The sequence below is a fragment of the Schistocerca serialis genome, chromosome 4 (assembly GCF_023864345.2).
Source record: "Schistocerca serialis cubense isolate TAMUIC-IGC-003099 chromosome 4, iqSchSeri2.2, whole genome shotgun sequence".
In the NCBI taxonomy this organism is placed as follows: domain Eukaryota; kingdom Metazoa; phylum Arthropoda; class Insecta; order Orthoptera; family Acrididae; genus Schistocerca; species Schistocerca serialis.
The window spans coordinates 55,549,246-55,562,471 of NC_064641.1; the positions used below are offsets into that span (position 1 = coordinate 55,549,246).

At 45.9% G+C, this 13,226-nt stretch overlaps 1 protein-coding gene across 4 annotated transcripts in view; it reads right to left on the reverse strand.

The window, feature by feature from the left end:
* Positions 1-13,226, reverse strand: part of LOC126474980 (zinc finger protein jing-like) — a 663,576-nt gene that overhangs the window by 31,239 nt on the left and 619,111 nt on the right. For all 4 annotated transcript variants that reach the window (XM_050102513.1, XM_050102514.1, XM_050102516.1 and 1 more), the window contains 2 exons: positions 8,196-9,249; positions 3,785-3,982 (listed from right to left, as the gene is read on the reverse strand). In XM_050102513.1, the coding sequence (XP_049958470.1) occupies positions 3,785-3,982; positions 8,196-9,249 (1,252 nt within the window). The remainder of the gene's footprint in view (positions 1-3,784; positions 3,983-8,195; positions 9,250-13,226) is intronic.

Genomic DNA, 13,226 nt, shown 5'->3' on the forward strand with positions numbered 1-13,226 from the left:
TGACGTTATGAGGGGTAGAATACTAGGGCGACTGGAGACTGGTCAAACACAGCAGGTCGTAGCACAGGCCCTCCGTGTGCCACAAAGTGTGATCTCAAGCTTATGACAACGATTCCAGCAGACAGAAAACATGTCCAGGCACTACAGTACAGTACATCCACAGTGTACAACACCACAAGAAGACCAGTATCTCGTCATCAGTGCCCACAGATGGTCACGGAGTACAGCAGGTAGTCTTGCTCGGCACCTTACCGCAGCCACTGGAACAGATGTCTCCAGACACACAGTCTGCAAACGACTGAACAGACATGGTTTATTCGCCCGGAGACCAGCAAGGTGCATTCCACTGACCCCGTAAATCCTGGTGTCAAGAACACAGTGCATGGTCATTGGAACAGTGGTCCCAGGTTATGTTCACGGACGAGTCCAGATATACTCTGAACAGTGATTCTAGTCAGGTTTTCATCTGGCGTGAACCAGGAACCAGATACCACTGAGCACATCTGGGATGCTCTCGGTCGACGTATCACTGCACGTCTTCAAACCACTACAATACTTCAGCTCAGACAGGCACTGGTGCAAGAATGGAAGGCTATATCCCAGCAGCTGCTCGACCAACTCATCCAGAGTATGCCAACCCATTGTGCGGCCTGCGTACGTGTGCATGGTGATCATACCCTATATTGATGTCAGAGTACATGCGTAGGAAACAATGGCGTTTTGTAGTACATGTGTTTCAGGACAGTTTTCTCAACTTATCACCAATACAGTGGACTTACAGATCTGCATCATGTGTGTTCCCTATGTGCCTGTGCTATTAGAACCAGTTTCGTGTAGTGCCACGTTGTGCAGCACCACATTCTGCAATTATCCTTTATTTATGAGCACGAGTGTATATGGCAGTATGCAGCTTAGTAGCAGCAGTATTCAGAGTGCAGAATCTCCTGTAAGGCATAGTGTTTGTGGTTCCCTCAGTTACAATTTACAAGAAACATAAAAGAAAGCTGTTGGAAAGCCAAATGCACATCAAAAAGAAGTGCAGAAATAGGTCAAAAAAGTAGTTTGTAAGGGATAAGTTCCAAGAAGCAAAAATATTATTTTATCATACAGTGAACCACTTCAAACACACAGTAACTCCTTTCCAAGTGAATACTAGGAAACATTTTTCCTGGTAAGAACACCTTACAGAAATTGTATCTTTTATCTCTCTGAAAAGAAACTGGTGTCACAGTTACAACAAGTAATAGCTGATAATCCAGTCTTTTTATGCTGGCTGAGTACTGATTGGCAGAATAAATGTGTTTTCAATATTTTATTAGGATTCTTGAATAGAATACAAACAAAACTAACATTTCTTAACTAATGATCTGAAGAAAACAGATTATCCTTGCAGAGTGAAGTATGACCGTAACTAGTACCTAAAAGACAGCTCATTACATGTTTCTGGCATTTTACAATGTGTGGTCTATTTGCAGTAATTTTAAACATCTGATTTGACTGCACACACTTTACCAGTGCGTCCGTGAAGCATTAAAAATGAATCCTCATATATTATTAAAATTCAGCTCCTGCCAGAATGTAAATCTGTGGAAATCGCAGAACTCTCCAATGTTGCCGACTTCTCCTGCCAACACTACACGGGGTATTTTGTTAAAAATAACCAAGTTTTCAACAGATTTTAGCTTGTATGCAATTTTTTTAATGCTTTGCCAAACAACTTAGTGGAGAGTTAAACTGGGATCATACGTATACTTGCATGACAAAATTTGGGAAGGATGCTTCAAAAGACCATAAAGTTGAATGTTTCAATATGCCCAAAAGAAGAGAGAGTGGGGTTTAACATCTTATTGACAAGCTCACTAGAGATTGTGGCCCTCTCTCTCATACAGAAAGGAAATTGCCAATGTCTTTTCAAAGAAGACATCTCAGCATTCACCTTAAGCAATTTAGGGAAATCACAGGAAATCTATATCTGGCTGTCTAGGCAGGGATTTGAACCAAAAACAACCCCCCCCCCCCCCACACACACACACACACACCAAAATATGAGATATGAGACCAGTGTCTGATCATTGAACCACCTCACTCAGTTACATCCAAAGGAAGCATCACAAGGAACCAGAAGCAATAATTTTAGCACAGATGGTCAGAAAGACTGTTGAAGTAGACATTGCCACAAAAAAAGCTCAAGACTACAATGTTTCTAATAACATTGTATTTCTTTTCTTATATTGTGTGTTTTGTTTTTACACTGAAATCTCTCTTCTGTAAAACTGCTCGTTTTTGAACGTCTTCAGTGATGTTTGAAACCTAAATTGTTTTGGTCAAATTCTAACTGTGTATACTGATACATTGCAGGAATAATAGGTCACATCCAGCAATGTGCTGGAGACATGGCGATGTGGCGTCTGTGACTGCACAGGCCAAATGGAACAGAGTTAGGCTGAAGTCTGATGATGTACCAATGTTGAAATATTGAAAGAGGGGTTGCTCATGTAAATTTCAGTGCAAAGGAAGGAATTCTGTCTGTGGTAAAGCTTGTGTTAGCTTGGATGCACCTCACAATATATTGCCAGAAGGTGGTATACAGTCACCTAAACAGTGGTATTATCTGCTGTAACTTATTTCTTACATTACAGCACATGAATTTTATGAATAGTATTTTTGTCCAAAAGATCTGTAAAGTATGCCTGAAAATATATCCAACTGCACAAACTATTTTTATCATGTGCTGGACAAAACCTGAAGGATGTAGTAAATTAGTCCAATCAATTTGTATTTAAAACTGTCATTTCTGTAAAAGATTTGTAGAAATCTTTCTCAGCAGTTCTCTCTCTTTTTTGGAGTGCTGAATCAGAATTTCATGTGTCCTGCCATGTAGGTGGCCAGCTTCACAATGAAAGTGCAAGAATTTTTCTGCACGAAACTGTTACCACACTGTAAAGGTTCGTACTCCAACATAGGTGACAATTTTAATACGGGCGATGAAAATAACCTGGACAAGACCCTAGCAGTACTGCTGTCTTGCCCAAGACCCTACATGTGGACTTTCTACTGCCGAAGGACATTGTCTTGGCCACCAAAAGTCAAACGGAGACAAGTGTGTGTGTGCGCGCGAGAGAGAGCGAGAAGGCCAAGAAGGCAGTTTTAGTAATTTGTCACTTTGCTCCTTGCCCTCTGAGAAAACTGAATTTATTTATTGTGTGTGTTTTCGCATAAGGGTCAAAAACATTGCTTTTGAGCTTGTTCCATCACATTACTGCTCCTCAAAAAATCATACCTGATTAGTGCATTTTGAAGGAAATTTTACCTATTTTACTTTTGTGTAAATCATCTTCAAAAAAACACACAGCTTTTGAGATATATGGGAAAATTTGGCATGAAATATGTTTTTTCCTTGTTTTTCTGCTTCATTGTTATAATTCCGATACACGGTGGTCCAAGGTAAACCGAATTCAAATGATGAACATTCCATTAATTACCTTATTTTAATCTGTTTCTCCCTTCGTGGCAGCGAACTGTGTTGCTGCATCTAATATCTTCTATAATAAAGGGTTCCTTTTATATTGTCACATTGAGCATGTCACCTCTCTGAACATTATTTCAGCTTATTTCTGAACATTACAAGTGTTTTTTTATCTCTGTTCCCCCCCTCCTCAACTTGTTTTCAGAAGTCTTGCAAATGTCATACATTGTTATATAAATTAAAACTGGATTAAAATAAGTGATTCTTAAAAAAAACAGTAAAACATATTATATAATATATAGCACTTTCGCTACACACCTGTGAGCTAAATCGCTGTCCACAGCCATCGACAATGCAGCGGAATGGCTTGTTACCGCCGTGACTAAGCACATGCCTTTCCAGCCACGAACGAGAGCAAGACGTGCGGCCATAAACTTTACAGCTTGTCCACAAACACACATAGTTCTCGCCTTCACAACTGATTTGTGACTGTGTTTGAGGGTTGACATGGCTGACCTGATAACAAGCAATACACATTTACAATGTACATTAAAATGCTGACAAGACACACACAAACGTGGGAGGGGGGCAGAGAGAGAGAGAGGAGAGGAGAGGAGAGAGGGAGAGGAGAGAGGGGGAGGGGGGAGAGGAGAGAGGGGGAGGGGGGAGAGGAGAGAGGGGGAGGGGGGAGAGGAGAGAGGGGGAGGGGGGGAGAGAGGGGGAGGGGGGGAGAGAGGAGGAGGGGGGGAGAGAGGAGGAGGGGGGCAGAGAGGAGGAGGGGGGTGAGAGGAGGAGGGGGGAGAGGAGGAGGGGGGGAGAGGAGGGGGGGGGAGAGGAGGAGGGGGGGGGAGAGGAGGAGGGGGGGGGAGAGGAGGAGGGGGGGGAGAGGAGGAGGGGGGGAGAGGAGGAGGGGGGGGAGAGGAGGAGGGGGGGGAGAGGAGGAGGGGGGGGAGAGGAGGAGGGGGGGAGAGGAGGAGGGGGGGAGAGGAGGAGGGGGGGAGAGGAGGAGGGGGGGAGAGGAGGAGGGGGGAGAGGAGGAGGGGGGGAGAGGAGGAGGGGGGGGAGAGGAGGAGGGGGGGAGAGGAGGAGGGGGGGAGAGGAGGAGGGGGGGGAGAGGAGGAGGGGGGAGAGGAGGAGGGGGGGAGAGGAGGAGGGGGGGAGAGGAGGAGGGGGGAGAGGAGGAGGGGGGAGAGGAGGAGGGGGGGAGAGGAGGAGGGGGGGAGAGGAGGAGGGGGGGAGAGGAGGAGGGGGGGAGAGGAGGAGGGGGGGAGAGGAGGAGGGGGGGAGAGGAGGAGGGGGGGAGAGGAGGAGGGGGGGAGAGGAGGAGGGGGGGAGAGGAGGAGGGGGGGAGAGGATGAGGGGGGGAGAGGATGAGGGGGGGAGAGGATGAGGGGGGGAGAGGAGGAGGGGGGGAGAGGAGGAGGGGGGGAGAGGAGGAGGGGGGGAGAGGAGGAGGGGGGGAGAGGAGGAGGGGGGGAGAGGAGGAGGGGGGGAGAGGAGGAGGGGGGAAAGGAGGAGGGGGGAAAGGAGGAGGGGGGAAAGGAGGAGGGGGGAAAGGAGGAGGGGGGAAAGGAGGAGGGGGGAAAGGAGGAGGGGGGAAAGGAGGAGGGGGGAAAGGAGGAGGGGGGAAAGGAGGAGGGGGGAAAGGAGGAGGGGGGAAAGGAGGAGGGGGGAAAGGAGGAGGGGGGAAAGGAGGAGGGGGGGAAAGGAGGAGGGGGGGAAAGGAGGAGGGGGGAAAGGAGGAGGGGGGAAAGGAGGAGGGGGGAAAGGAGGAGGGGGGAAAGGAGGAGGGGGGAAAGGAGGAGGGGGGAAAGGAGGAGGGGGGAGAGGAGGGGGGAGAGGAGGGGGGAGAGGAGGGGGGAGAGGAGGGGGGAGAGGAGGGGGGAGAGCGAGCGAGAGAGAGAGAGATTAATGGTGTATACCAAAAGAACATTTAAGAAAATGGCAATTTCAGAGTACATTCCAAGTGCTGGCAAGCTGAAGTATGCACAAAAACTGTAGTTAATTTTTAATTTTTCCATATTACATATTTTTCACCCTTAGAGTGTTCCTGGTTGATTTGAGTGTGTTTGAGAAAGAAAATACTTTAAGAGATTACACTGAACAGCAAAAACTGTGGTGAGATTGACCAGAATATTACAAGACAGCATGGAGCTCAACGTTTCAAAATCGTCTTATTTGAGGGAGTGATAATGTATCATAAGAATACCGGAAAAGCAAGGGTCAGTAATACCAAATCCCACTTTTCCATGACATTTTATGCATCAGTGCAATGCATGTTCTCAAATCACATAGTATATGCTCTGGGCTAGAAGTACTGTGAAGGATAAAGGCAGCTAATTTAGGAAGGGACATGTCAACCAACGTGATGCCCATAAATTTAGAAACGTTACGTCTGATTTTTTTGAAGAGAGTGGAGTTATTTGAGAGCTACATCTAGACTGTAAGGTACATGTAGGTTTCAAATCGACAGCTCTTCGGTTTCAATTTACAAGATGACATGCAGCAGTTTGCCTAGCTACACCATGTGAATCTTTCGGAAATCTCTGTACCTCTGATTTATCAATTGGCCACTACTTTCTTACTTGTTTTAAGTTCAATTGTGAAGAAGTATTCATATGTAATAGAGAGGAAGAGCAGCATTACAATTATCTTAATCCTCATGTCTGTCAAGCTAGAGGAAGACCCAGATGTCTTCAAATTAACCTCTCAGACCAATTTGCAGAGCCTCAATCTCTGCTCTGGAGCAGACAGAGTACACTCCTAGATGAATAGGAAGTCTCTTCCAATCATTCCAAACACAAAGCAAGTTTTCCTTGTTCAAATATGTAGTCTGGATGATCAAGGCTAACTGTCACTTCTTGGAATTACTGATGTGCCAATCTGTTTGTTACCACAGGAATCCCAAAACGCCAGATTCAATTGCTCGACGGAATGATTCACTTTTTCTTCTTCTTGTTCTTTTTCACCAACTTTTCCCACTGCTTCGCAGCAGTGGTAGTTAACCTGATCCCTCCTACTCACTAGTGGGCGTGCCAGCCTGCATGGTGGGTGCCTGAGAGTTTAAAGACATTTTCTTTAGGTTTTCATAAAATTTTGACAAAGTATATGGTAAGTGATTATTATTATTATATGCTTTAATTTGCTGCAGCTCTGCTTTATGAATTTTATCAAGTTACTTTCTTACCTTATAAATCACCTGAACTGTGGAACCGGTAGTCTGTCATAAAATTTTACTTCTGACAGAACTTCAAAATTGGGCAGCAGTTTAAAAATGATTGACTACCTCTGCTCCACTAGGTTGATTTTTTTTATTGGTTTAGCAATATTAGTGACAACTGACAGTCTGTGAGAACAGACACAATAAGGTGATGACAGCCAACGATCCCTTCAGGGCAGATGCACATCGAACTCTAACTCTTACGGGAATCGGTGAAATGTTCCGAGTAATGAGGCTAATGAGCAGGGTCTCTATGTCATTGGTGTGTGGTGTAAGTTGAGGATCTGGGTCTGACGGGAGGCGTGCAGTTGTGGTGAGCACTGTGCCTGGATGGCGTAGTGGTCAGCGAAACTGCTTAGTAAGGAGGAGACTCGTGTTCGAATCCCGGTCAGCACAAATTTTCAACTAGCCTCACTGATATAAATTAGCACCAACAGGCAGCTAATGTCCAATTCCTTTTTGTCTTGATTCATTGTGGGTGCAGGATCCAAAAGGACAGACATCACATATACTGTCAGTTTCAGTTCAACTAAACAAGTCATCTATAGATCAATATCCAGCTTATCCTCACTGAAAGTATTCACATAAAAACGCAAGTCTAATTGAGTGAGAAACGACTTAGCATTTTAACACATCAAAGAAGAGGTTGTGAAACCAGCTGAGCTTACGAAACTGATATTTTACTGCACTGACAACTGGAAGGAGTGTATTTATCAACTTTCCCATACTTTTTCCTTCATGCAAGTCGATTCTACTTTGTTGTAAGACTGCATCTTCCTCAGGAAGTATCCCTTGTACTCTCAGTGTCTATAAAAATACCCCTCCGTATACTGACACATTTAAACAAACTTTCATTCATTCTGTGTCTTTGATTCCATTTGGCTGTAAGTACCAGCAGCTGATTTCACTGTTGTTATTTCCAGAGCACTTTGTCAGTATCTGCAGCTTATCAGTGACTGTACCTCACTCATTACAATTTATTCTACAGTTTATGGAGAGTTATGCGGGAAGAACTTTACTGGACATGCCAGCTGCCAGAAACTTAATTCATGGGTTGCAACTGCACAATGAACAAGAGCTGCCTCACACTGTTTTTAGTTTTATGAAGTAAAAGTTACATCTGAGACAAATGGCATATTGCATCCAAGTAGGTTGTGGCTGTTAAAAATTACTTTGAATACACTTCTCCCTCTAACAGCAGTACAGAGCAAGACATTTGTAGCAATCCATTTACAGAATCACATAAAACGCAGCAATAGCAGAATGTAACCATCAGAATGGAGATGAATGACATTCTCAGTTTACTAAACATCAACAGATAAAAATAAGAATATACCAGTTAGAGGACACAGAGACTGCCAATTTGACACTGTTAGTTCAAACAGTCTGAATCCTCAGGAATAGCTAAAAAGAGAGAGACACGTGAGGTAATAATGTAGAGGTACTCACAGACAATCGGACTCTGATAAACACAACAAAAGATCAACAGCTACACACCAGTTTATTTACCTGCAAGTGTTCGAGCAGAGCAGTGCTCGTTTCAAACTGAACATCACAGTCCGACCACTGGCAAACTACGGCATCCTGTGCATCCAGTTGAGTGGGTGCCTTGCTGCACTGTGCTGCTGGGAAACGTATAGTCCTGGGCACAGAGAGGATAGGTGAAGATAGTGACGGTTTGGAGCAGGACGTGGGACCAGACGGTGAGACGACTAGGTGAAGACTGTTGCCATCTGCAACAGACGGGGCTTCCGTCTCTAGAGGTGGCGAGGTCTCTGTGGACCCACTACAATCCACCTTCGGGGGACGCGCTGGGGATTCTGCAGGAAGGGGTGGTGGCGGTCCCAGTAGAGTGTTCAACTTCTGTGCAGAGGAAGACACGCGCCGGCACGCTGCCCCCACGGGACCCGACGCCTCTTCTAGGACACCCTTGCGTCCCTCACGAGCGTCGGTCACTCTCCGGGACATTGTCACGGCACCCGCTTTTGCGGCCAGTGCCACCAGTTCCTTCTTGGCACCATTTACAGGTTTGGCCTGCGTCTTGAAGTACTCCGTGATCTTGCCCTGCTGACGAGCAGCTACAGCTGCCGCTTTGCAGCAGCGTTTGCCGTGCAGGAGAGGAGTGTGATGGAGCTCCACCTTCAGGCGTTTGTGCGAGGGCGAGGGCGACCGGGAGGCAGCCACGGACGTGGCGGAACGCCGGTGTACGACGGTGGTGGCCGGTGCGGGGGCGGCCAACAGCGGTGGCGGGGGCGGTGGCGGGCCACGTTCTTCCTCCTCGGCATTGCCCCCGGCCCAAGACCAGGGACCCGAGTCTCGCTCCCGCTCACCCTCCGAAGGCACATTGGGAGCCATCTGTGAGGCTGTAGACCAGGTGCGTTGGTTCTGCAGATGCTGTTGCTGCCTCCTCTGCTGCTGGAGCTGGTCGTCACCACTCTCCGAGTTAGAGGACGAGTGTGTGGAGGAGGCGGGGCTGTACGGCGAGCAAGGCTCTGTTATATCACTGGTGCCGCTGCTGGATGACGAAGCCGAGCAGTCCGTGCAGCTCAGCGTCGCCACGCCACTGAAACAAAGAGGCATCGAGTTGACAGATTATTGGAAAACCTGTTGGATCTTAACAGATATGTGAGTAAGCTTAATTTCTTACAACATGATTTTGTAGACTCAGCATAAAGAAGTGCTGGTGTTTTCAGCAGCACTGTAATAAAAGAACTGCATCCTAACTGACAAAGATGAATTACAGTGTGGAAGACGAAGTAATAGTTATCCTGTAAGCGACTGATCATATCTACAATACTTGGCTTTGTAAAAAGCTGTCTGTTTGGGAACTGGCATCTTTTGCAAGTCTGGAACTAAGATACAGATATGATGTGCTTATACCAGGTTTTCGTGTAATTCTGTCCAATTCATTTGGCACACACCGGCGAATTGGCTAATGCTGTGCTGTGTGATCAGAGCTAACAGAACAGATAAGAAGAAAACACTGATGGAGTACATCATTTTAGTTACCGTAACACCCCACCCAAAGACAAGCTCTCGCTGTGCACATACATGGATGGAACTCTGGTACGATTAAATAACCACGCAGCAGTCCCTTGAAGGACATTAATGAACCAGTGGAAATGTTAATTGGGGGGGGGGGGGGGGTGTCCTTCCAAATGTGGGTATGACTAAGCTCCCCAGCTCCCCAAAAATACTTCTCTACTGTGTTACTCTCGACTGAGTTCAATCATGGGAGTGTGAATTAGTGGCTTAGTGCACGGATCGAAGTGTCATTGATACTAATATTATCTTGCTGTTCCAAAAACAGAATTTTTATCTCCAACTGCACGCAGTAAACATCATTATTCGTGATTGGGGCATTTTACATTAAAAATATGGATGAATCAGTCAAAGTGTAACAGCAGCTCTTCAGTAGACTGCCAACGTCCAAGTAGAGAGCCTTTCTGGTCATCCCTACCACTGTTCCAAATCCGGAATCAATTTCTGTAGTTATTCTTTGTAATATAAAGGCAATAACAATAATAATTATAGTAGTAGTAGTAGTAGTAGTAGTAGTAGTAGAAATAGTAGAAATGATTTCACAACTTATTGGAGTGGTGACAGATTCTCAGAAAATGTAATTTTTGTTTATATACTAATGAAAAATCTGGCAATCTTTTGCTTTCCCTAACAAACAGGGCAGCAAGATACGAGCCTTGACTGAGGACAAAGTTGTCCCTATTCGCTTATAGCAAAACTGCCATTGCTGACGTTGTCTACTTGTGGCGCACACCATTGACATATTGTTGCTTATGTGCATCTTTTAGGCATCAGCTATCATTTGGCCCATTTCGTTGAGCATATGACCCAGTTCCTGTTCACCGACTCTTCACTTTTAGTGGTTTCTCCTACATCTTCAGCAAACTTTTGTGTCCTTAACAAACGCCTCTCACATCGTGATAATCCTGTTTCCGTCACTGCCTCCACTATATTGTATGAATTAAATAAATAAATAACAATTCTGACAATGAGCAACCCTGTCATGTATCTTTTTCTGATTTTTGTGTCTTATCATCCTGTCAGCATTGACTACTCCAGTTTGCTTCGTAACGATACCACAACAGTTCAAATCGTCAACTTCATATTCAGCACAAGAGACGTGCTGACGACCTTTGACCACAGCAGCATGTGTATGGTTGCGAACACAACAAGGATTGGAGAACTACGAAACTCGAGCGGGTGTGAAGTTACCACGCCTCGCGTTTAAGCAATCAGTACGAGTGGAACCAAGGTCACGGCCCCGTCCCCAGAACATGGTATCTGTAACAGCGGGGCGGTAGTGGGAGCCAGAGATGGTAGCTGCAGCTATGCGGAGGTCAATAAACTCAACTAAAGGTCACATGCATTGTTAAGGTCCTTGAACTATCTTTCGCGGGGAGCGGAGGCACGGCAACGACGGCGGCAAGGCTTAGGAAGGGAGGGAAGCTGAAGCCGAGTGGTGGGGGCGGCGACAGCTGATGGTGGGGGACCCGGCCGGTGGCGCCGCGCGCGGCGGCAAACTGAACCGGCAGAGGTTACCGAATCGTTATGTAGCGGCCGGGCCGAGGCCTTGAACGCTATTTGCATCCGCGCGGAGGGGCGAGAGGGGAGGGGGCGCTGTGTTTGGGCTGGTGTGGCGGCTAGTCGGGAAGTGGGCCGAACACGAGGCGCTCGCGCCCGCTCCCACGGCGACGACACCTGCCGGCGCCATATTACAGTAGCCGCGGGCCGACAGCCGGACGTCATCTCGCACTCCGCCACATTATGATGACAGCAAATGCGTTTGCTTGACGTATGCGAAAAAGGTCAACAGTAGAAAGTTACGTATTACCTGTACGGGAGGAGATGGACAACAATTAACAAAGCGGATGTATTTGTCAGTGTAGCGTAAAGCGGAACAGCAATAGCCCTCAAACACAAGGGCTCAATCATTGACCTGGAAACAGCTTGCTTTTACTATTATTGTGATTCGGATAAGGAACACACAAACAGCGACGCTCAAGAGAAGAACAAAGCAAAATCGGATGAAGCTACGCCCTCACCGTGAGGTGACGAAAGTCATGGGATACCTCTAACCCGTAACTCGCGAGGTGACTTTTCTGTATCGTGTAACACAACATGGAGTCTCTGGGAACCGTGTGTTTAAACGGAGGTTGAAGGCAAAAATCATATGAAATTTTTAATTTATGCTATATAACATTTATTTTCACAATTATTTAAGTATTGTTTAAATGCTTCTAATTTATTTTATTGCACTAAATAAACCTGCAGCATTTTAATAATTATCACACAAAAGGACATAATTTTGTGTGGTTATTTTAAATAGTACACATAAATAGACTGTTAGGGGTACTGAATTCTACATTCTGAAAAATTATACAATCTCTGTAGCAAATAAATTTCCATACAGAACTCAATTCCAGGGTTTAAATTTGCGCATAAAGATTCCATCCGATAGCTAGAAAAAGAAACACTGTCAAATTCACATGGGTTGCTGGGAACTACATTCTTCTTATTACCACTCAGAACACATTCGATTTAAACAGACACGAAGTATTTCATTGAAGAAACAGACAGATCCCCATCACAACTTTCCTGAATTTCTTCCTCTCAATGATACTCTTGTTCGATAGCAGAACTGGAATCACTGGCTAATGTAAAATCTTCATTTTTTCGTATATTTCTCGATCTATATCACTGACACCTTCCTCCACGGACCGACTAACAATTTCATCAAACTCGTGAAAGTTAAAACTGACAAATTCGTGTGAACACATTGAGCTATACGGTACCGTACTGAAGAAAATAGGTACGTAGTTCACGAGTCTAGGAGACTCCAACACCTATCAGTAACACGTGTCAACAATAAACAGATGGCGATAGCGACAGCAAAACATCGTAGGCTTGGCAATTTAAGATGGGTAGGGGTAGTATAGAAGCATTCCATCACAACTGGCCTTGCAGAGCACGCGGTCTGAGAGACCACACCTCGTAAGGGCTACTACCGTGTCGGAAGTCCTTTTGTGCGGCACAGTATGGCTACTCGATGTGGAATGGACTTCACAAGTCGTTAGAAGTCCCTTACAAAAATATTCTGCCATGCTCTCCCTCTACAGCCCTCCATAATAGGGAAAGTGTTGCCGCAGCAGGATGTTGTGCACGAACTAATCTCCCGATTTTGTCCAATAAATGTTCGATCGGATTCATGTCGGGTGGCCAGATCATACGCTCGAGTTGTCCTGATTGTTCATCGAACCAATCGCGAACAATTTTAGCCCTGTGACTGGCGCATTGTCATCCATAAAAATTCCATCATTGTTTGGGAACTTCCGTAGTTGTTTGGGAACGAAGTCCATGAATGGCTGCAAAGGGTCTCAAAGTAGCCGAACATAATCTGAGGATCCAGTCTATTCCATGTAAACACAGCCCACACCACCCGCCTGCACAGTGCCTTGTTGACAACCCGGGTCCATGGCTTCTTACAAGGGAACCTCCCCATCGCATCCCCCTCAGATTTAG